The sequence below is a fragment of the Sciurus carolinensis genome, chromosome 3 (genome assembly GCF_902686445.1).
Source record: "Sciurus carolinensis chromosome 3, mSciCar1.2, whole genome shotgun sequence".
NCBI classification, from domain to species: Eukaryota; Metazoa; Chordata; class Mammalia; order Rodentia; family Sciuridae; genus Sciurus; species Sciurus carolinensis.
In genome coordinates, this window is record NC_062215.1 from 118,056,056 (window position 1) to 118,078,096 (window position 22,041).

A 22,041-nucleotide genomic window follows, 5' to 3' on the forward strand; every position below is an offset into this window, starting at 1 on the left:
GACCATCTACTTATATCTAGAATATTGTACTACTGATGGTATAGTTAAAATGTATGTAGACCCAGAGATTTCTGAAGTAGGTAAGCACACACACACACACCCACACACCCACACCCACACACACACTGACAGTCAAAGATGGATCAAGATACTAATGGAGTAGGTTATTTAAGAAAAGAATAATTTAACTTAAATCCTACACAAATGGATTTTATATAAAGAATAGACTAGATTTCTTCATTCTAAGTAACCCTATTGTACTTCCATCAGAAAAACATTCTTATTATAGGCAGGGACTGGCAATAGGAGGCTTATTGTAACAGTCAGAAAGTTTGGTTGGATTGAGTGTAATCTTCAGGCATATCTAATTGCTGAGTTAAGAGATAGATTAACATTTTAATTAAAACAGGACAATTTGAAGTAATTGAAAAGAGCAAGACTCTAGTGACCAAGACTAATCCACTAGCAAGCTTTGATTTCACTTAAGTGAAATTAAGTAGAAGTCTTAACTGGACTCTGTTTGTACCAGTGGTTTTTAAAGAAGATACCCAACTCCTAACTAAATAAAAAAGGACAGCACTAATTGGAAAATCAGGGCTTGCAGTAAGCGTGGTTTACCGCTGTACTGATTCATAATCACCTAATATAGAAACAGGGAACATCTTTAGGGAAATTACAGATATGATTTTTATGCTAGAACTTCCTGGAAATATTTGTCCATATTTTGAAAGGTAGCTTTGCATCATCCTATTCTCTCCCAAATCAAATGTTCTTTATAAAGGACAGACCTGCCAACCCTTGTCTGGACAGCTGCTCATTTTGCCTATAATCTGCATGCAGATAAGCACAGGGAGTGGCTGGCAGAGGACTCATGGGGGAGCGCTGCAGCTCAGCTCTGACAGCTTGCTAGCCACACTTTCTTCTGGTCAGGGAAGTATGGTCACCAGATTATGAAGATGACACTATTAAAGCAAGCATTCTACCCATTTTGCTTCGGTCTACTTGTCTTTCTGTTGCAATTAGATAAACTTGAAAAATACATTAACCTTTAGGTCTGTAACCAAATGAATGCTGAATTTGTGGGGGGTGTGCGTGCCTATGCACAACCCCTTCTGCCTTGGTTTCCAGCATTCCACAAAGCAAGCAGTTTTGTGGATGGTGAAACAGTGACAGTGTAATTCCATCACTTCTCCAAAGAGTTCAGTTGCTAAATATTTTAACTCATTTAGAGATGGCATTCATTCATCTTAACAGAATTAGAATCAATAACCAATATGCATGGTACTTTTATATTAAAGTCTAGTCTATCACTCGTTAATATTTAAAAATAATTTTTGTATATCAAATTTTAATGTTACTGTGATATTTTCCTATTTAGGTAATAAGTGTTTCAATAAAGACTTTTTAAGAGGAAAAAAAAGGATATTTGGAAACCAGGAGCAATGAGTTATAATCAAATTGACAGCAGTGCTTTTTTGAAAATGGAAAGCCTGAGTCATATTTAATTGTTGAACATTTCTGGTAAAAAGAATATCAAGGAAAATAAGCTGGACAGCAGTCCCAAGGCATGCAAAGTTCCTAATTCCCGGAAGGATTAAACTTACGAAACAGGCCATTTAAAATCAGGAATTGCTGGACTGTAATTATCAACATCATTCAAGTAACTCCAAGTATGTCTAAACCTGGAAAATTCCTTATCCCATTATATCCTGATTTTTATAGGTATCCTATATATGGGGCACTGGGACATGAGGGGTTAAGGAGTTTTCTTCCTTTTTAAATGATTTAACACCATTTGAAAATCATAGTACAGTTATCAAAGACACCATTTTGTTCATGAAAGCTGCTCTTCTTCCCTAAATGTCAACATCAGTAAACACCACAGCATAATCACTGAACTGAATATAAGAGAGACACGTTCACTCTTTTTCTATTGTAAAAGTGCAATGCTGCTCAAAAATGCAATGCTGCTCAATAAATTCCAATCACTCATAAAGACTTAAATTGCCCTGAAAAGAGCTGGAGAGCAGTACAGCCCATATACATCCAACCATATGCTCACGGATGAGCTGACTCTGTTGCTTGCATACTCTGGAGCCTAAAGATACTTTGCCATTGCACAGGAAGATAAAAGCTGAAGCCACCTGGAGGAACTACTGCACCCTGAGCAGCAATGTTAGTTTTAATAAAAACTGTAACTACTCATTATGGTAAAAACTTAGACCAGTGAGGCTCTTTCACACATGCAACGTCCACACTGAATGGATTCATGCAAACATACTGTTTTAAAGTGGACTCCTAATGAGAGAAGAGAATCAAGTAAAGTAGAAAAACAGAGGTGATTAGCAAGATTGGGAAGATACAAGTGACAAAATGAGCTAACAGCAGTCTCCAAAGGTTACTACAAGCAGACGCTACACGTGTGACCATGAAATTCCAGTAGTATAAGATGTTCCTGGGATGCCTGTTAAAAATGCAGAGTTCTACTCCATGCCCAAGACTCCTGATGTCTTGACACTAGGCTGAAACCTGGAAATGTGCATGTTTAATAAGCACCCCAGGTAAGAACCTGATGCAGACATCACACAGCCCATGGTTTGAGAAACACTCAGCAAGCACTAGGGGACAGGAGGCCCTCTAGCCACCCTGTCATAGGTTATACGGTATATCAGTTTCTGAGATGGGGGGGGGGGAGGGAGGAGGGGAGGGGAGGGAGGGAAGAGAGGTAGGAGAGGGAAAAGGGTGGGGAGAAAAGAGCAATCAGGGTGAATCGCTCTTTCATTTTAAAGAGTGTAACAATATTTCCAAAATTATCAATTCACATGCTTATCCAGAATTACATCTGTCAAATAGAATTGAATGTATTTCTTTACCCATCATATTTATTCAACACCTCTGTGCAACAGCGATAATAGAGGCAATAACCGAAAGCAGGTCTCGCCCTAAAGGCCCCTTCGACGTCCTCATGAAGAGAAGACAGGACCAGGAAGCACTGTGTGATGAAAGCCTGTGTCACAAAGTGGTGAGAATCCAGTCCTTCACATTCTAGATGAGGACAGTCTGTGAAAGCGAGTGGCAGACAGACAGCAGGCTTCATGGAGGTAACATAAATGACAAGTCTTGCAAGGCAAACAGGTTTGAATATGATTCTTCTAGAACAGAAAAAGAACATTCCAGAAACATAAACGATGTATCCAAAAGTCCACAGAGCAAGTTTGTGGGAACACATACAGCTAAAATAAGCTTTCATTTCAGTGATAACAAACCAGCCAGGCTCAAAATCCATCAGAGGAAAATTGTACAAATGAATGCAGAAAGAGTTCTTTTATTAGGAAACAGAATTTCCAACATCTGGCTCTAAACTGCACTTAAAGGAAACAGACATATGTTCTTTATTTTTTAAATATTTTTTAGTTGTCAATGCATCTTTTATTTCATTTATTTATATGTGGTGCTGAGTATCAAACCCAGGGTCTCACACATGTGAGGCAAGCACTATACCACTAGGCCACAACTCCAGCCCCCAGAGATATGTTCTTACACAGCCAGGAAAAGGTGGTAGAAAGCCCCAACAGGAACATTCAGTAGTCAGGTCTCTGAGAGCATTGCCAAGGTTGCTTCCTCTCCTGCATGGATGCACAGTGTTCTACCTAAGACTCCGGTGGGCCTTGCAGGAGCTGCTGAGTAGGCCCTGCAACTAGCTAGCTTAATACATCTGCTCTTATCCCTTTTTTGTGCTGAGGCTCTGAAACTCATTACAAAGAGAATAAAAATATCATTTGTCACAAGGTCTGAACAGAATTTAGAACTTTTGTTTCCTTTTTACAAATGAATTTTTGTTCTTCTTCCCCGCTCCCCTAAACCCTTCCAGAGAAAACTTCTTTTGAATGGGTTGTTTTTAACCATAGGCAAAGGAGTGTCTCTACTGCCTCAGTATAAGTCATCCTTGGGAATCCTCTTTGAAACAAGTTGAATCCCAAGGACTCAGATCTGGTCTATTTACATTTTCCAGCCAACCCAGTCAGGCAAGATAAGTAAACTTGAACATGCACATCATCTAGTTTTTCATCTTGCAAACTTACTTTTTTCAAATCAACACCCACCCAGAAGGCACTGCCAACCTTACGAATATCTATTTACACAAAGCTTAAAAAATGTTTCCTCTTCTTGCCTAAGGTAGTGCTGAATATAACCACAGCTGAAGTGGGCTTATGATTTCAGTCTACAAACTGTGCATTTAATTTCTGCACTGCCCTGCTTCTGCATGAAAGTAATCACTCCATGTCACTATACTAGCCCTTCCTCAATCCAAACTGTGCTTTGTAAAGGTTGTATACTCCAGGCAGATTGCCCTGAAGGTAAGCAATGAAGATTTTTTTGTATCCTATGTTTGCTATGCTATGGTCAACGCCATAACAGTCACAGCTCCATAACATAGGCTACTGCTTTTTCAGTCCTTTCATGCTTCCATAAGCATTTACTTCAATTCAAAAGAAAATGATGATGGGGGAAAAAAAAGGATCAGATTTTTAATCTATTTAAATGTTAGGTATTTTATTTTATAGAAGCTGAAAAAATACACATGTAAGAAATCATCAAATCTCTACATGAGTTGGACTTTTGCACGGCCTTCCTTAAGTGAGCTTATTTCATATTTACCAACAATATCTGAGATTTTAATCTTGACAGTAAGATTCTTAGAACACTATAATCCTATATTCAGAGTGTGCTTTGTTTCTAAAGAAAGTATTATAAGACATCTATGTATTTTGGAATGGAATTTGTTTATCTCTTATGTATTTGTTGAGGATATGCTAAGAGAAATGAACAGATACGGGCATATGACAATTTGCAAAACATAAAAATCTTGACCTTCAAGAACCTGATGCTCAGGGGGAATATATATATATATGTATATATATCAAAATAATATATATTATTATATATGACATACAATATATTATATATCAAAATAATGAAGTGAAACATGCAGTCTCTGGACAGGAAGCAAAGTAAGTAAAAAAGGGAGAAGAGAGCTGGGGTTGGCATGCAATTTTAAATAGTCGGGTCAGGGAAGGCCATTTGCAGGTAGTATTTAAGCCCCAGGAGGCATGGGCTGTGCATACCTCCAGAAGGTGCATCTGGAGGTGGTTCAAGGTCAGTGTGGCTATGGGGAGGAGGAGCAAAGAGGAGAGCAGAAGTGACAGTGCAATGATCACAGGCCACTGATGTGTGGAATGGAATGCCACAAGAAAGTTCTGATTAAAGCATTAATGTAATCTGGTTCTTTTTCAATTGAGACGTAGCTGCCATCATAAATGTTACCATTTTAAAGTGCGCAATTCAGTGATTTTTTTTTTTTTTTTTTAGTATTGTCACAGAGATTTGTGTCCACTATTACTTTTAATTCTAAAGTATTTACCACCCCCAAAAGAAACTCCATACATATTAGCAGTCACTTCCCTTTCTCCCTTAATTCTAGTCCCTGGCAACCACTATTCTCTGTCTCTATGGGTTTGACTACTCTGGATATTACCAGGATCTCTCTGGCTGCTAAAATGAGCATAGGCTGAAGGGAGGCAAGGATAGAAGCTGGAACACCAGTGAAGGGACAAGTGTAATTTTAAAAACAAGAAGGGATTGAAATAGGACAGGAATCACAATGGCTGGTGACTAATGACACATTCAGATATGGCAGATATGGGGCATGAGGGAAAGAAAAGTCAAGCCCAAATCTCAGGTATGTGGCCTTTACACCTGGAAAGCTGCAGGTGATGTCCCCAGTGTGCCAGGCCACTGTAGGAATAGGTTGGGAGAAAATACCTGGTGCTGGGTTTTGGAGATGTGAATTCAAATTTCAGATGCCAAGTGAAGATGCTAAAAAGGGGACTGGATGTGAGTTCAGAATTCAAAGGAGTAGCCTGGATCAGAGATACAAATTTAGAAGCTAGAAAGCAGAAAATGTTTCATACCAGAAAAGCAGAAGAGATCACCAAAGGAGGAAGTGACTAGAGAAAAGAGAAGAGGTCCAAGGAAAGAGTCCTTGGACACATCAAGATTTACAGGTCAGAGAGATGAGGACCAACCAACATAAAAGAGTGGTCTTCCCAGTGGAGTGGAAGGACCAAGAGAGGATGAAGTCTTAAAAGCCAAATGAAAAGTGTGTCATGGAAGAGGGTCCTGTTAACTGTCAGCGCTGCTGAAAGGCCAAGAATATGAGCACTGAGGATCAGCCCCAGATTTAGGAAGACAGAGTCCTCAGAACACAGGTCTTCCCCACTTGTTCACCCCTTCCCAGCGGCACCTACCTTTGCACCTGCCATCCCATCTGCCAGGTGTGTCCTCCCCAGACAGGGCTTTGAGAAGAACAGTTCGAGTAGGAGCAGGGAGGTCACAAGCCTGGCTGCAGTGAGTTAAGAGAGCACAGCAGGAAAGGAATTGAAGGCAGGGGCAATTATTCTGACAAATAAGGGGATGAAGGAAAATAAAATATATCAAGAGGTAAGGTGAATAGAGGGAGAAATTTTTTAAGACAGGAGAGATAAAAACATATTCATGTGCTGGTTGGACATATCCAGTAAAGAGGGAAATAGGTGAGGAGGGAGGGAGTAAGAATTGCTGGGACGGGTTAGAAGGATGGGATCAAACACATTTTATCTTTCTGTCAATAATTAACAATTAAAATATAAAATGGTATTTAGTGCTCCAGGAAATAAAAAACAAATAAGCACAAGCTATTTTTTTTTTTCCCCAGGAGACCCAAGAACCACCACCCTCGAAATAACATGGATCCACCATACAAGGTTGAAGATGTAAGACAAATCGTATACAGAGTATCAGGGTCAAGGACAGGCTCTGGACTTGGAGTCCAGGACAAGAAATTCAAGGACCATTACATGCTGTGATACTCCAGGCACTTCTTTTAACCTCAGTTTTGCACCCATAAAACAGTGATTAAAAACAACCTGTTCTCTCTACCTCACAGAATCAATGTGATTATCAAATTGTCAAGTCTCAGGTACGATGTCCTTGTGTATTATCTAAGGAAGAGTTACACAGGCCTGTTCTTAACTCCAGCATCCTACACATGGCAATACTTCAGCTCCAAAGGGAAAAAAGGCAAAATGAAGACACTTTTAGAAGAATAATTAAGTCACAGAAAAATAGTAGCTTTCTGGTTATCTACTGTGCTTAAAATGCAATTTAATAAATTATACATGAACTGTGTCTTAAATTTTTAGTTTCTTCCTTTTAAATACTCAACAACCAAAAAACCTCTCTAGTTTAGAGTCAGTTGAGTGTGAGGCAAACAAAGAAGTACACTGGAGCAAGGCCATGCCTAAAGACAGATGTGACCTAATGCCTTCCCACAGATCTCTTACTTTCCATATTTCAACTGCTTGTCAGGATCAATGTAAATTAAGATAATGCGGTCCTTGACTTTGTGCCCAATGGAAGACATCAGCAGGTGTTTAAAAGAGGGTTTTTAACTATTATTTTCACTTCATTTGTTGATTAATTTTTAATTCTGGCTGCTCAGTATATGGGCCATAGTTCTCTTTAAGGAAAATATATCTTGCAGATTATTCTGATCTAGCCATTAACTGTTTTCTGTACTTCTGTGGTTGAGCTAAGATAAGAAAGTGTGTGCTTCTTTTTTCTAATGAGAATGTGAGTGTTCACCGCTATCAAGGAACTGGTGGGTTAACAGAAAGAAATCTGAGATGGAATTTAAAGTAGACACCCAAGTTGAATTGACCTTTTCTCTCTGCCTCCCCCTCACATTTGATCTGAAAACTTAGGCAAGAACTCAGCTGGCCATGAGATCTCACAAGACTGTAAAAGAAAGTGTGAAAGGCAGGACATATATGGAGACAAACATATAAATAAGTGTATGAATGTGTGTGTGTGTTTGTGTGTGTGTGTGAATTTCCTCTAAAATATGCCACCTCTCCTCTTGTGGGCATCACTTGGCAAAAGAATTGGAGCTTCCTCGAGAAGTCACTGTGAACACTTGATTATAATCAACATGAAAAAACATGTATTTCTAATTTTAAAGGTGTCTCAGTATTTATGATGTATTATTTGCATATGAATAACATAGATTCTGATTCTTTAGTCAGAATTATAATTTCCCACTATAAATCTAGTACATATTCTTATCTACATAAAATACAGTAATTTACTTCCTAATGATTTATGTTACAAGTTTATAGGAACAGATTATTCCAATAGTTGTACATATCTACCTCAAATTCCCTCTGTCACATACTTCAGCATTACTGGGGAAGAACTTACTTTGAATAAGTGATTTTTTTTTTAAAAAAAAGTAAAACATCATTTAAAGGGTGCATGTAAATTCAAACATTAATTTTGATTTATATATTTTTGAAAGAAGTTTTATCAGAGCATACATTCTTTTAGTTCACACTATTATAATTAATATATTTAATGTAATGTTTTAGCACTAATATGTTAAACACTCTTGATTACTCAGGGTCATGAAGATGACTATACACTAATAAATAACATAAAATCTTTATAAACTCAGAATTTGCTGAGGAGAAGGAGCTATCCATCCTCACCAGATAGAACCAGCTATCCCAGGTTTTCTTTGGTGACCTTGCCTTCCTCCTAGAGCATCTCTCCACCTCCTTGGCCTGTCAGGAGGTCCACCCATTGTTGCTTGTTCCTGTCAGTGTGCTCAAGTCCAGCAGGCTCTCCCACTTACATGCAGCTATCTTTTGATTCTCAAAGTGGTAGAAAGATCCACAATTTCAAAGTGAAGTGGCTTTGCCAAAACCCAGTTGCATGGCTCTGGGCAAAGCTCAGAATGTTTTGGGGAATTTGTTTCTTTAACTATACAACGAAAGAACTAGCTTGAATAATCTTAAGGTCCCCTCCAACCTAGATTTTATGATAATTACTGCTGAAGGCTGGGAAACTAACATCTAGATTTATTAGAAAGGCCAGAGAAACTCTGAGAAAGGACATCAGAGGTTCCCAAATTTAGGTGCATGGAATTTACAGTGTCTTATTTTTGCTACATGGTGGACTTTGGATCTTATTTCTGGATTCTTTGTTATATTTCCAATAAGTGAGGTTCCTCATTGGATAAATCACATTCAGGTAAATGGGAGAGAATTATATTAAGAGCTTTTGACTTTCACATAAAAGGTAAGAATTCATCAAGAATTTTTAAAAAATGTAGAATGAATTATTCCTTAGTGAAAATTTTTGCTTCTAAACAAACACATTTTCACGTGATATATCAAGAAAATGACACTACATACTAAAAAACAATTTACCTATAACTACATCATGACCATCAACGAGGCCAGCAGAGAAGAGCTCCTGAGATACACCATCTGCCGTATCTGTCCAAATGTGAAATGAATATGTATTAGTAACCATAAAATAAAAATCAACAATCCGGTACAATGTAAAATATATATTTTTCATTTACTAAAATCACCCACAAGAGTTTTAATTCAGTAATTCAGATTCTGTCAGGAGAAAAAAAATCAGAAGCAACATGAAATATATTTTGCCATGTACACTTTGCATCTTGCTATTTATTCAACAGATGTTTCACAAAGTTGTTGTTGGTTTTATTTTTTTCCACTTTTGATGAACCAAAAAACTTCTGCCTTCTGGCTAGCATCTGAATTCTTCCTCAAATGCACCTCTAGAAGATAAAACCATTCCCTGTGATGCTGCTTTTCTTCTAACCAAGGTTAAATCCAGCCGTCATCAACCCCTTTCTAGCTACTGAGTCAGAATTTATGGCAAAGGCCAAATGGGTGGCATCTGATACAACCTTAAATTTGGTATAAACAGCCCCTGAGCTTGTTGGACTATTAAGATGAGCCATTTAGTTTTATGCTATTAAGAAACTCCTTTAACATGACATTGATCATCTGATAGCAATAGATTCATTCTCTTAGAAAATGTGGTTGAGTAAAATAATGTAGTTTCTCGATGATAAGTGACAGGAGTTGGCAATCTCATAAAGACGGGACTGAACAGGCTGTGGCAAGTGAATATAGCTGAAATTGCTTAATTGAAGGGTTATGAATGAACATGATAACACTGTTATCTTCTATTTGAAGACTTTATGAAGAGGAATTGAGAAATTACCACAAGCTCAAAAGAACCATTACAGACCCCTATGTCTTTACAAGAGAGGTGACTTGGTCTCCGCAGCCTCTGATAGTGTCACAAACATCCAGAACTATAGCTGGATACAAAGAAACTGGCTGGGCAGCCTGTAGCCATAGATGGAGGCTTGATATCAGTGCCTTCCAAAGTCAGGAAGCATCTGAAAGTAAAGCTGTTGAATCCAACAGGCATCGAATCCAGATTACAGTTTGACATGCCAAAAGCTGCCCTCAGCAAAAACTGGCCCTGGTGGCTTGCAAATGAATTCCATGTATATATGTGTGTCACATGCACACACACATGTGAGTGTGCAGCTGGAGATACAGTTGTCTTTCACAATTCTTGGCATTTAAAGTGTTCTGGCTAGTGTCCGCCACATAGAAAGTACTCAAGAATGGCAATGGAGATGTCAATGCCAATGGCAAAAAGTTTATCTGAAACGCACCTTACACACTCTCCTGCTCTCTGTCTCCCTTTCGCACCTGGCCCAATTCCTCAAATCACCAGTACTGATTTGAAACTTAATGTATATTCTTCATACTTTCAGAGAAATCATGTTATTCTACCATTTTACTGGTTTCATTTCATAATGTAATTATCATACAATGGGGGGCACTATGAAGTAAATGGCAAAGAAATATATAGAAACCTTACTAACTATGAAATTCCATATAAGGTGAACTTATCTTGGGCCTTGTCCTTTTCATCAGCAGTACAAAAGGCATCTTATAAAGTCTCTTTGTGATGAAATGACCCCCTACAGTGGAACCCAGGCTAGCATAATGAAAGGCTCTACCCTGAATGTGATTTCACTTTCTGAAGCTGCAGGGACATTCAGCCTTGAATCTCCACCTTCCTGGATGCCACCCAAGTCTTCAGGAAGAGAAACACATTGAATTAAAGTATCTAACACCTAGTAGGCACTGGGCATGTAGAAGGCAGTCATTATATTTCAGTGACTGATCATCTGTTAAAGCGTTTCAATGTGTTATACCAGCTGTAAAGCAGCAATAAGATCTTACACCTGAGTAAGAAGCTGCAATCACAGAACATAGCAGAAAATGGAATAGTCAAATAAAGGCACATGGAGGGTTAGCACTAAAACAGTACCACAGTGACAGACATTCCCAAATGATTAAAGTGTACAGCATGTCCTTCTATTTTCAGGACTCTTGGGCACCAGATGAGTCATATCAAAATGGCAAACGTAATACTAAGCTGGCCAAAATGGGAAGAAGTCCACATCTGTGTGTGCCATTATGCACTCATCTTGTATGCATGTAAGTAAAGCATAAGTAACAATTTAGAACAATTTAGAAATGTGAAATAATTATTTCATGTTTCAGTAATCTATTTTTTCTTTCAGCTGTTTAACATTCTTTTTATACCTACACGGATCAAATAGTCAAATATTAAAGTCTGGCTTCCAGAGTATATAGTGACAGAGTAAACACAAAGGACTTGCCCTCCAATGAGGACAGAGAATATTTTACTTGTGTTATGTTTTATGCCATATATTCATATTTACATAGAGCACAAACATAGGGTCCAGCTGGTGTGCATTCACAGATTCACTGCAGATCAAGTCTGAAATACAGACAGCATAAGGAATCACAGAAGTGCAATGATAAGTATGTGGGGCTTCCCTTAATAACAGGCCTCTGCTTGGCTGCTCAGTAAGGGTATACTAGCATCAGAAAGTCAAGGCTATGGTTTCTGTCTGGGAAACAAAAGCAGACTCTCAAACTAACCCTGGAAAATGAGGCTGCTAAAGCCGGTGTGAATGAACCAGTAATGCAAATGCACTAATGGGCCATCCTATCCAATCTTTAACTTGGAAATGTGTTCCTTTGTTACCACTCAAAATTAAAATTGATTTTCATTGCCATAGTCAATTTCAAACAATTAGATGAAAGGAAGCGATCTTAAAACAAGAATCTGTTCTTTCTACTTACTGTATTTGAGATAGTGTATAATTATTGGATTTTGTCTCAACACTGCCTGGTATTTTTCTTTTTTTCTTTTTTATTTACTTATTTATTTTTGGTAGTGGGGATTGAACTCAGGGGCACTCGGCCACTGAGCCACATTCCCAGCCCTATTTTGTATTTTATTTAGCGATAGGGTCTCACTGAGTTGCTTAGTGCCTCGCTTTTGCTGAGGCTGGCTTTGAACTCGTAATCATTCTGTCTCACAGTCGTGCGCCACCACACCCAGCAGTATTTTTATATCATACAAAATAAATAGCTTTTTTTGATAACCATGACTAGTGCTGTATAATTTCCACAGACCAACTCTAAATTGTTAAAGATGGAGATTCCTGGAAAGAAAAACCAATTAGCAAATTCATTAGGGCCCTATGGACATTCATTTTGCAAAAGATACTTCATATTTTAGTTTAACATAAATATACTGGAAATCACTAAATCTCTGTCTTTACAGAAGACAAGAGAAAAAAACCAGGAGTCAATATCCACATACAGCCCAGGAACATATTTTGTTTAGCTGGTAGCATTTTGTTTTTTTTTTTTCAAACTGAGCATCCACGTAGTAAATGAGATTGCTCCATCTCCTGAAGTGCCCCACCATTCACTTTGGCTCCCAAGAGTATTTGAGTTTGTTTCTCTTCTCCTTGCAGGTGACAGAAACAGGATGTCAAGGCAGTTTACTGAGTGAATAGCTATCAAGCTAGAAAGTTCTTGCACCTCAGAGTTTTCAGAATTTTAGCATTCAATAAATTTATTTAGTCAAATTAAAATTTATGTGAAGCTCCAATAAATAAACTGTTATTACATATATTTGTAAATTAGAATGTATGAGACTAATGTATTTTAGAAAGGTCTTCAATATAGACATCGAGGAAATCGTTTTCATCTACGTAAAAATCTGAACCTAGAAATCACAAAAATCAGTTATAGTATTAACATCTGAGTTTTACTTCTCTAGTTATGTTGGTTATAAACTAAGTAGTGGAAACAGTAATACTTTTTTCTTAACAATTAGTATTGTGATTTCTGAAAACTGTTATAAATGTTATTTATCTATTACTATACCAAAGATTATTTTAGGTTCTACTGCAAGCCAAATTTTTATGCTAGGTGCAAAAGATAACATAAACTAATACAGGTCCTTTCTTTCAGGCATGAAGGAGCTGAAGGAACAATCAGACCAGCTTTCAAGCAGTTTGCATAACTTATTTAAAATACTCAAACTGCACACTACTAGACAACTGGCATTGTTCCTATCAAGCTTACTGCTGGTGCCCAGAGCTAAAAGAGGCCACAATCACACCCCAAGAGAAGTTTCATGAAACCCGAAATGAGACGGAGAGTAAAGTGTGCTACCTTTTTGGATGACACCATTGTTTGCTGCTCAACCCTCATTAGGACTGCTGGTGCTTCTCATTATATATTCATAATTTCCCATTACCATGCCAGTACTTATTTTCATGGTTGAGCTAATATATCCAATTTATATGTGTGTGTGCACTGTACCGCATGTGTCAACGGGATTCATGCAGTCGGTAGTGGTTCAATTTAGAATCCTTACAATTATCAAAACTCCTTTCTCCCTTCCCTCCCTTTCTCCTTCCTTCCGTTGCTTTTAGACAAAGCATTTTTGAATAGCAAATTATAACCACATGCTTGCAATCAATTTCTGAAATGCTTCTTGTAGCACTAAAATAATAATTTCAATTAAAACTCACCTCTTCCTGGAGTAAACTCAAATCGTATATCATTAAGTTCCTTTCTGGAGTTCCTGAAATACATAACACATAGCACATTAAAATCTAATGAGGCAGAGTTTAATCAAAGTAAATAAATCCCAAATTTTACAAGATGCTACTAACATATAGATAGCATTTTAGTTTGAATTACCTCCAAATATTTTCTCCACTGGAAGACCACAGTTATGACAAAAATGAGTGAAGAGATTTGTTCATTTAATTGAATTTACCTCATCTAAACACAATTATATCACAAAATTCCAAAAACAAAATGTTAATTTCATAAAATCTGTACTGAATTTGTAACCATATATCTGATTTCATAATTTAAAGTTTTATATGCCTCTAGTCTAAAATAAATAACCTATACTTTTTCATATTTTCCCTGGAAAAACAGTTTTTGTTGTTTAAAAAAAAAAAAAAACAAAACAGGGGCAATAGTCCCGTTAAGACAACACTATACATTAAATCAAACAACAAAATGCCTAAAACAAGGTATGCATATTTTTTATTATTTTATTTTATTTTATTATTTTTTAATGTGGTGCTGAGGATCAAACCCAGTGCCTCACATGTGCTAGGCAGGTGCTCTACCACTGAGCCACAATCCAGTCCAAGGTATGCATTTTGTAGTTTATCTAAATAAAACAGACCTCTGAATGTTGTAGAACTGTCCACTGAATACATAAAACTTTAAGTATAAAATGCTTACATAAAACTGTAACACACATACATATGCAATTAAAAAATAAATGACACTCTGGAGATAAACAAGTAATAATCCAGGATACAAGTTTTCTATTCATATGAATATCAAGAAATGATTATAAGAGGCAGCAAGCTGTAATCAGAAATGTTTTAAATTCTCATAATACTAAAATATTATAAGCACCTTTCAACAAATGCCAGAATTAAAGTTAAGGAACTACATTAGGAAACTAATAATTTCCATCAGAATTCAACTTAGCTCAGCAGCAGAGCGTCCAATACAGAGAGACAGAGATGGCCTGAACACCCTGCCCTGAAAGTCCTTCTGCCAGTGCAGGCCAGGCTGAGCAGACCCTGTTCCGTACTTCAGCTTAAGTTCTCTAAACCTCTGTAAGATCTCCTGGTCTCTGTGAACAGTGCCCATGCCATGACGATGTGGTCTCTGGGCCCCTCTTGGTCAAAGGCCTAATCTCCATGCTTTATGTCCTACCTAATCCTACTGCACTAAGTGCACAGCAGCCTTAAAAAGGCAAAGTACCTAACACCCAGTAGAAGAAAGACATTCTCAGTGCCTAGAAAAGCTAACACCTTTCCACAAGTGATATGAAGAGAAATAAAGAATGCAAGTTCCAACATGTGGGCTTGAGCCCTGATGTTGAAGCTCCCTGAAGGTTTCCCACCTGGACTTTATCACCACTCCTCTTGGGGACAGAATGGGACTAGGAACCTTCTGTAATTCCTATAGGTATGCTTCTGTTAGGATCTTCTGGGAATCTGACAACTGTAAAAATGGTGTATTCTTTTTTACCATAAAGAAGTAGACACATGATCAATGCATGAAACTGAAGATAATTATAGAGTATTCACAGATCCTCTTGGACCCCAGACTACATACTCCTGCACTGGAGGTAGAATGTGCCATTAACAGTGACTACAGTGGAAGGGCTGTCTGCATGCTGCATTATTTGAATAGCCTAACGTGACTTAATAAGCTATATGTATCATCACATATTCATATAGTGCTCTTATATATCTGCAGTTCTTCAACATTTTGGTCTTAGACCCACTTTGCATTCTTAAAAAGTATTAGGTTCCCTACAGGGCTTTTGTTTACAAAGAACTCTATCTATCAGGATTTACTGTACTAGAAGTTGCAGGGTACAGTGGCACATCCTGCAATCCCAGGTACTCAGAGGTTAAGGCAGGAAGAGAGGATAGCAGGACAGAAAAGTTTGATGCCAGCATGGGCAACTTAGCAAGAGCCTGTGTCAAAATAAAACATATAAAAGGGCTGGGGACATAGCTCAGTGGTAGACCACTTGCCTAGCATGCATGTGTGAGGCCTTGTGTTCAATATCCAGCAACACACACACATACACACACACACACACACACACACATGAATTTACTGTATTAGAAGTTAAAAACCATAAAAATTAAAACATTAATTGAACTGAGAAAGACAATAGTCAATTTATCTCATGTGTCATATTTTTATGAAAAATTACATTCAGGCTGGAGTTTAGCTTAGTGGTAGAGTGCTTGCCTAACATGTGAGGCCTTGACTTTGGTCCACAGTAGTGTGCAAGACAAAACAAAACAACAAAACAAAACGACAAAACAAAATAAAACGAAACATTTTCTTTTTCAAAAGAAAAAGTGCATTGCTTTACCTTTTTGCAAGCCTCTTTAATGTTTGGCTTAAAGTAGATGAATTTTTATAGCTGTTTCAGAGAACTATTGCAATGTTGAATGTCAGGTAGGTAGCCACTGAAATCCCACTGAACATGTGTGAAATAATGAGAGTGAAAAGGTAAAAAAATTCTTAATATTATTATAAAGATAGTTTTGATTTCATGAGCTCCCTAAAGATCTAAAGAACTCCCAGGGTGACCGGGCTATACTTTAAGCTTTAAGCAATACTGAGATTCCCCCCTGCCCCTCTTATATATATCTATTCATAGATGGATATCTCAATCAATATATCTCCATATATACACACACACACACACACACACACACACACACACACATGCATACACACAGTTAGTCCTCTGAATTCACACGTTTTGCATTCCTAGGAGTCAGTCAACCATAGGCTGAAAATATTCAGAAAAAAAAAAAGGTATCTGTACTGAACATTTATAGACTTTTTTCTGTTTATTGTTCCCTAAACATTATAGCAGCTATTTACATAGTATTTACATTGTATTAGGCATTAAATGTAGGCTAGAGATGATTTAAAGTGTGTATGAGAACATTTCATGAAAATACTATGACATTATATGTAAGGGATTTGAGCATCTGCAGATTTTAGGGGATCTATGTAGGGGATCCAAGAAACAATCCTTCTCAGATACCAAGGGAAAACTCTGTGTGTGTGTGTGTGTGTGTGTGTGTGTGTGTGTGTGAAATCTCATTTGATTCCAACAATCAGCCTTTGAGATATGCAAAGGGGTGTTGCTAATTTTACATTATTCATCTTTCTTCTGGCTCTGCCCTGCCCCATTTTTAGTTCATTACATTCAATGGCTTCTCTGAGTTTACAAATTTAATGAGGGGGCAGAGTGAAGATAAATAAGTCTATATTAGAAACCAATAAAAACAGCAATGCTCAATTCCTATCATTTTTAAAAGAATAAGATTCCCTAAGATTGTGTATATTACCATAAAACAACCACCACACATTCACATCTTTAATCGTCTTGGTGTGGTATGCTGCATATGAGCAGAGGTTAAATTAGAACTAAAGAAGTCCAATAAGAAAAAACGATCACTAGGAAAACAAGTATTGTAACGTATTTAATAATGAAATGGTGTACGGAGGAAAAAAATACAAAAGAATGTGATTCAATACTAATTGGTATCCTTTAACCTCTTTCTTTTGATTGGTCCTATTTAAATTAGTTTGTTCTACTAAGTCCATGGTAAGAGAGGTATAAAAACTGTACTGGGAATATCATCACACACTTCCTGATGCTTCATATATGAATATCGCAAAACTCACATCCAACATCCACGATATCTGCCTACATCCACTGTGGTTCAAGTCACGGGGATGGCCTAGTCAAGTCACTCTTTTATGACTCCGAACCTAAGATGCTCACCTTTGAAAAGATCACAGTGATTGATCGTGAGTAGTAGACTTGTCCCATCAAGTTGAAATATAGTTGGAAAAATGCCTAATTGGATCTAACTACTGAAGGTCATCCTTTTATAAAGAATTAATCTTTTCAGACTCATACTTAACACCTCTAATTGAAAGTACATCTACTTTAATTGATGTCGCACAGGACACTCTTGATTTCAGGGAAGCTGAAAATAGGTATGAGTTAAAGCTCAAAACTAAGTCAGTGCAACTTCACAGAAGAAATGATAAAAACTTGACAGTAACAGTTTTAAGGTCCAGCCTGCTTGTGATGACTTTTATTAAAAATCCTCTTAATTCTAAAATAAAAACACTTGCATTTGGTAAGGTATACCCCCCCACACACTTTATTGTTCACTGTATGCATATACTACATCGAAAAAAATGCCTATAGGGCTCAGGAGGAAATTTATTTTTTTAAATAGGTGATACAATCAAAAGGTTTTAAAGGTCAAAAGTACGATAGGTTATTATGTGAAAATTAGCTCTCCCACACACTTTACCCAAATATCTAGTTTCCCTGTCAGAGGACATCAGTATATTATACTTTTTGTAGATTCTTCCTAAGGTGTTCTGCATATCCTAGCCAACATACATAAATTAATGCACAGGATAGCATACTATACCCACTGTTTTGTATCTTGTCTTTCTTTTTACTTAATACTATCATATCTTAGAACTTCTCTATATTAGTTCATTGAAAGTTTTCTCATTCTTTTCTGTACAGCTACATAGTTTTCCTTCGTGTGCTATATCCTTTTTGAACTAGTTCTCATTCTATAAGCAAATTGTTTCCAATCTTTTATTATTATAAAGAATGCTTCAGAGAATAACCTTGTTTTCATGTCGTTTTGTAAATATCTGAGTATAACAATAAATTTCTAGAAGTGAATTGCTTGGCCAAAGTTTATGTGCATTTGAAATTTGATAGGTATTGTCAAATCTTCCTTCATTTAAGTTGCACCAATTTATACTCTCGCTGATGATTTTAAGCACTGTTGAAGGAACTTTAAATGAGTAAAGCAGAGAGTGAACTGAAAAACAGAAAGATGTGGGGGCTGTGCCAGCAGGAAAGCATCTTCCTTATTGTAAGGGAGGCAACCACTACTTAGCACCAGCTGGTTATGGCCAGGTAGGAATCTGGGCTAACCGTTGCTAAGTAATCAGATGTTTTTTTTTTTTTTTTCCCAGAGAAATAAGAAATTTGACATTATATATGAAATTCCATACTTTCAAAGTGTTAATACATAATTTAAAAACTTTGAGAGTTATGTGTGGGGCAGATTCCATCTATTATCACTCATTAAGGAGGTTAAATATAAGTTATAATTTCTGCTGATATTAACACATAAACTGTGGGCAGTAGAAGTGCACAATGTATCTGAAATACTAAGACTTTGATGTTATTTTTAAGACTCTACTAAAAAGAGTCAAATAAATAATGCATTGGCCTACAGACTGAGAGCACCAGTCAGTGCTTTCTACGAGACAAATTAATCACGGGAAAGAAAAATAAGGTCACGGGAATTTAACCAGATAGAAAATATAAGCAATAAACTAAGAAGCTTGAAAATGATTTATTTTTTAATTTTTGGTACAGGGATTGAACTCAGAGGCACTTTGTTACTCAGTCACATCCCAGTCCTTTTTATTTTAAGACAGGGTCTGGCTTAGTTTCTGAGGTTGGTCTTGAACTTGCAATCCTCCTACCTCAGCCTCCTAAGTCACTAGGATTACAGGCATGTTCCATTATGCCTTGGAACTGATTTTTTAAAAGTTTTTAGTGACTGCTATCCAGTACTGATAACTTTTGGGGGGTTTTTTTGCTATGTGCGTTCAATATAAGAAGTTATACACATGGAAAATTTTTCTTGTTCTTTCAGTTTATCTTCAAGTGACACAGTGAACACTCACATGAGCAGCTGGCTAAAAGGGTGGTGTCAGGGACCACCTGAGAGGGCAGAGCTCTACCTGGAGGTAGTGGTTGAGAAGGCTGGTGCGGCTAAAGTACAGATTTCACAGGGTGCAGCACTCATCTGTGTCTCTTAATGAATTGTGTCAGGACCATCTGACAGAGTTATTGCTCCAGAAGGTTCAAAAGCCAAAATGCCAGCTCAGGACTTTGCATTCTCCAGCTTCACATGGATATCTCTCAGTCTTTGCCAACAGAGGTACACGTACCCCAAGAAACAGATGTGGCTAAAAGGTATAGAAGTATAAAACCCACACACGTTGAGAGCATCAGAAAGAGTACCTGTCATTGCATTAGTGCCCTACAGCACAGAATGATTAAGGGTGAGGAATAGAGCCCACCATTTCCTGAGCTCTGAGGCTCTAATGCCCTGTGAGCAAGGCAGGGATCATATTTCCCAGGGACCCAGAAGTGGCCCCTTCTTCTAAGCAGCAGAAAATTTCTTACAAAATAGCCTTCTTATCCCTTATTTTTACTTGTAATTCCAGATCAGGGTATGGTCCTTGGTGTCCAGGGAACTCTAAAGAGACACCTGCATAACCAGCTCCTGAAATGTCTCTCTCAGTGAGGGGCAGAATGGAGACCATTCAAGCAGGCTGAGCTAGGGCTCAGTTAGGATGTCGTTTTAGTTCAGCCTGCTTCTCGTCCTACTCTGCGGTGCTCTGAGCTGGAGTCCATCTTCACGGGTTAAAGAGGAGACGTGGACTCCAGCTCCGTGGAGCTGGCCAGACACATTTTCCCTCTACCCCAGAAGGCAGCCAGTACAGGATGAAGAGAGAATGAGAACTGTGGAGACAGGTCTCAGTTCAAAGTCGCAAACGACTGTTTCCTCCATTGTGACAAGGAAGCAACAATAATTCATAGCTGCTATGGTTTGAATGCGTCCCCCAAAGTCTGTGTTGGGAACTTACTAGTGTATCAGTGTTGGGAGGCAGGGGTCTGATAAGAAGCATTTAGGTCAAGTGAAATCCTCCCATGTGAATGGAAATGCCCATTATAAAAGGGCTTGAGGTCGCCAGTTTGATCTCTTGTTTTCTTGTCTTTTTCAAAAATATTTTTTATAACTCTATTTTGTTTATTTTTATGTGGTGCTGAGGATCAAACCCAGTGCCTCACATGTGCCAGGCAAGCGTTCTACCACTGAGCCACAACCCCAGCCCTTTTCTTTGCTTTTCCACCATGGGATGTTACAGTAAGAAGACCCTGACCATATGCAGCCCCTTGATCTTGGACTTCCCAGGCCCCAGAACTGTAAGCCAGAAAATATCTGTTCATTATAAATGGCCGACCTCTGGTGTTTTGTTATAACAGCACTAAACACCCTCAGATAATAGCACTTACAGTCTACTGGGATGCGAGGTGTTTTACATGTGTCACCTCCTTCCAGGCTCAAAATAACCCTTTAATAAGGACTACCATCATCCCCTATTATCTTGAAAATGAGGGAACTGGGGCTTTGAAGGAATGTAGGGTGTCACCAAAATCACTTATCCAGCATGTACCCATGCCACCTGTCATCTGCTCCAGTGCAGAGCCCTTACCAAGGTACTCCCAGCTTCCCAAACATTTGTCTGCACAGGCGCCAAAATGTTCTCTCCACTTTCTCACTCAGGGTCTTCTGGAGCCAATTATCTTACTGGGAAATCAACTCCAATCATGCCACTTTGGTGCATTTTCTTCTTATTTTTCTTAAAACAAAATTTAAAATCCTTAGCAGATCCCTCCCAGTCCTGGCTACTGCCTGTCTCCCCACCCTCTTCTCTCCCACTCTTCTCCTGCTCCTGTGTTGCCAGCTCTCACCTACTCTTGGTTCCTTCTCCTGATTCTTGAGCTGTAGCATAAGGACTTCCAAAGGAGGCCAGGAAAGGAGGTGAGAGCAGCCAGAGGAGGGTAACCCCCTTTCCTACCTGCTCTCCGAGCCCCCAGTTCTGCAGAGTACCTCTTACATAAAGTAGTTGTATGGTTATTACTTCAATGTCTGGCACCCTCCCCACTAGCCAAGATGTTCCAAGTCCCCGCCCCATCTTGCCATGTTCCCTGTTCTTCCCTGAAGTACCTAGCATGGTGCCTGGGGCGCCCAGGCTACTGTGTGTTGAAGAATGAACAAATGGATGAAAGCAGTTTATAAGTCTGTCTTTTATAAAGTGCCTTTCCCTCAGCTTCTGAGGAACCACCTTCTAATGTTTCCAGTTCCCTAGCTGCCCTTTGTATCTGACCCCAATACTTCTCTATCTCTGTCTGCCTATCTGCAACAATTATGCTCCATCCTTTCTCTTCTTAATCCCTTCCTGGATGATTAGTTCCAAATCAATAACTCAATCCCAA

The 22,041-nt window shown here is 38.2% G+C and overlaps 1 protein-coding gene across 3 annotated transcripts in view; it reads right to left on the minus strand.

Annotated features, from left to right (window-relative positions):
* The window catches only part of Stk39 (serine/threonine kinase 39), a 274,511-nt gene that overhangs the window by 49,244 nt on the left and 203,226 nt on the right, over positions 1-22,041 (minus strand). For all 3 annotated transcript variants that reach the window (XM_047542775.1, XM_047542776.1, XM_047542774.1), the window contains 2 exons: positions 13,868-13,920; positions 9,309-9,377 (listed from right to left, as the gene is read on the minus strand). In XM_047542775.1, coding sequence (XP_047398731.1) covers positions 9,309-9,377; positions 13,868-13,920 — 122 coding nt within the window. The remainder of the gene's footprint in view (positions 1-9,308; positions 9,378-13,867; positions 13,921-22,041) is intronic.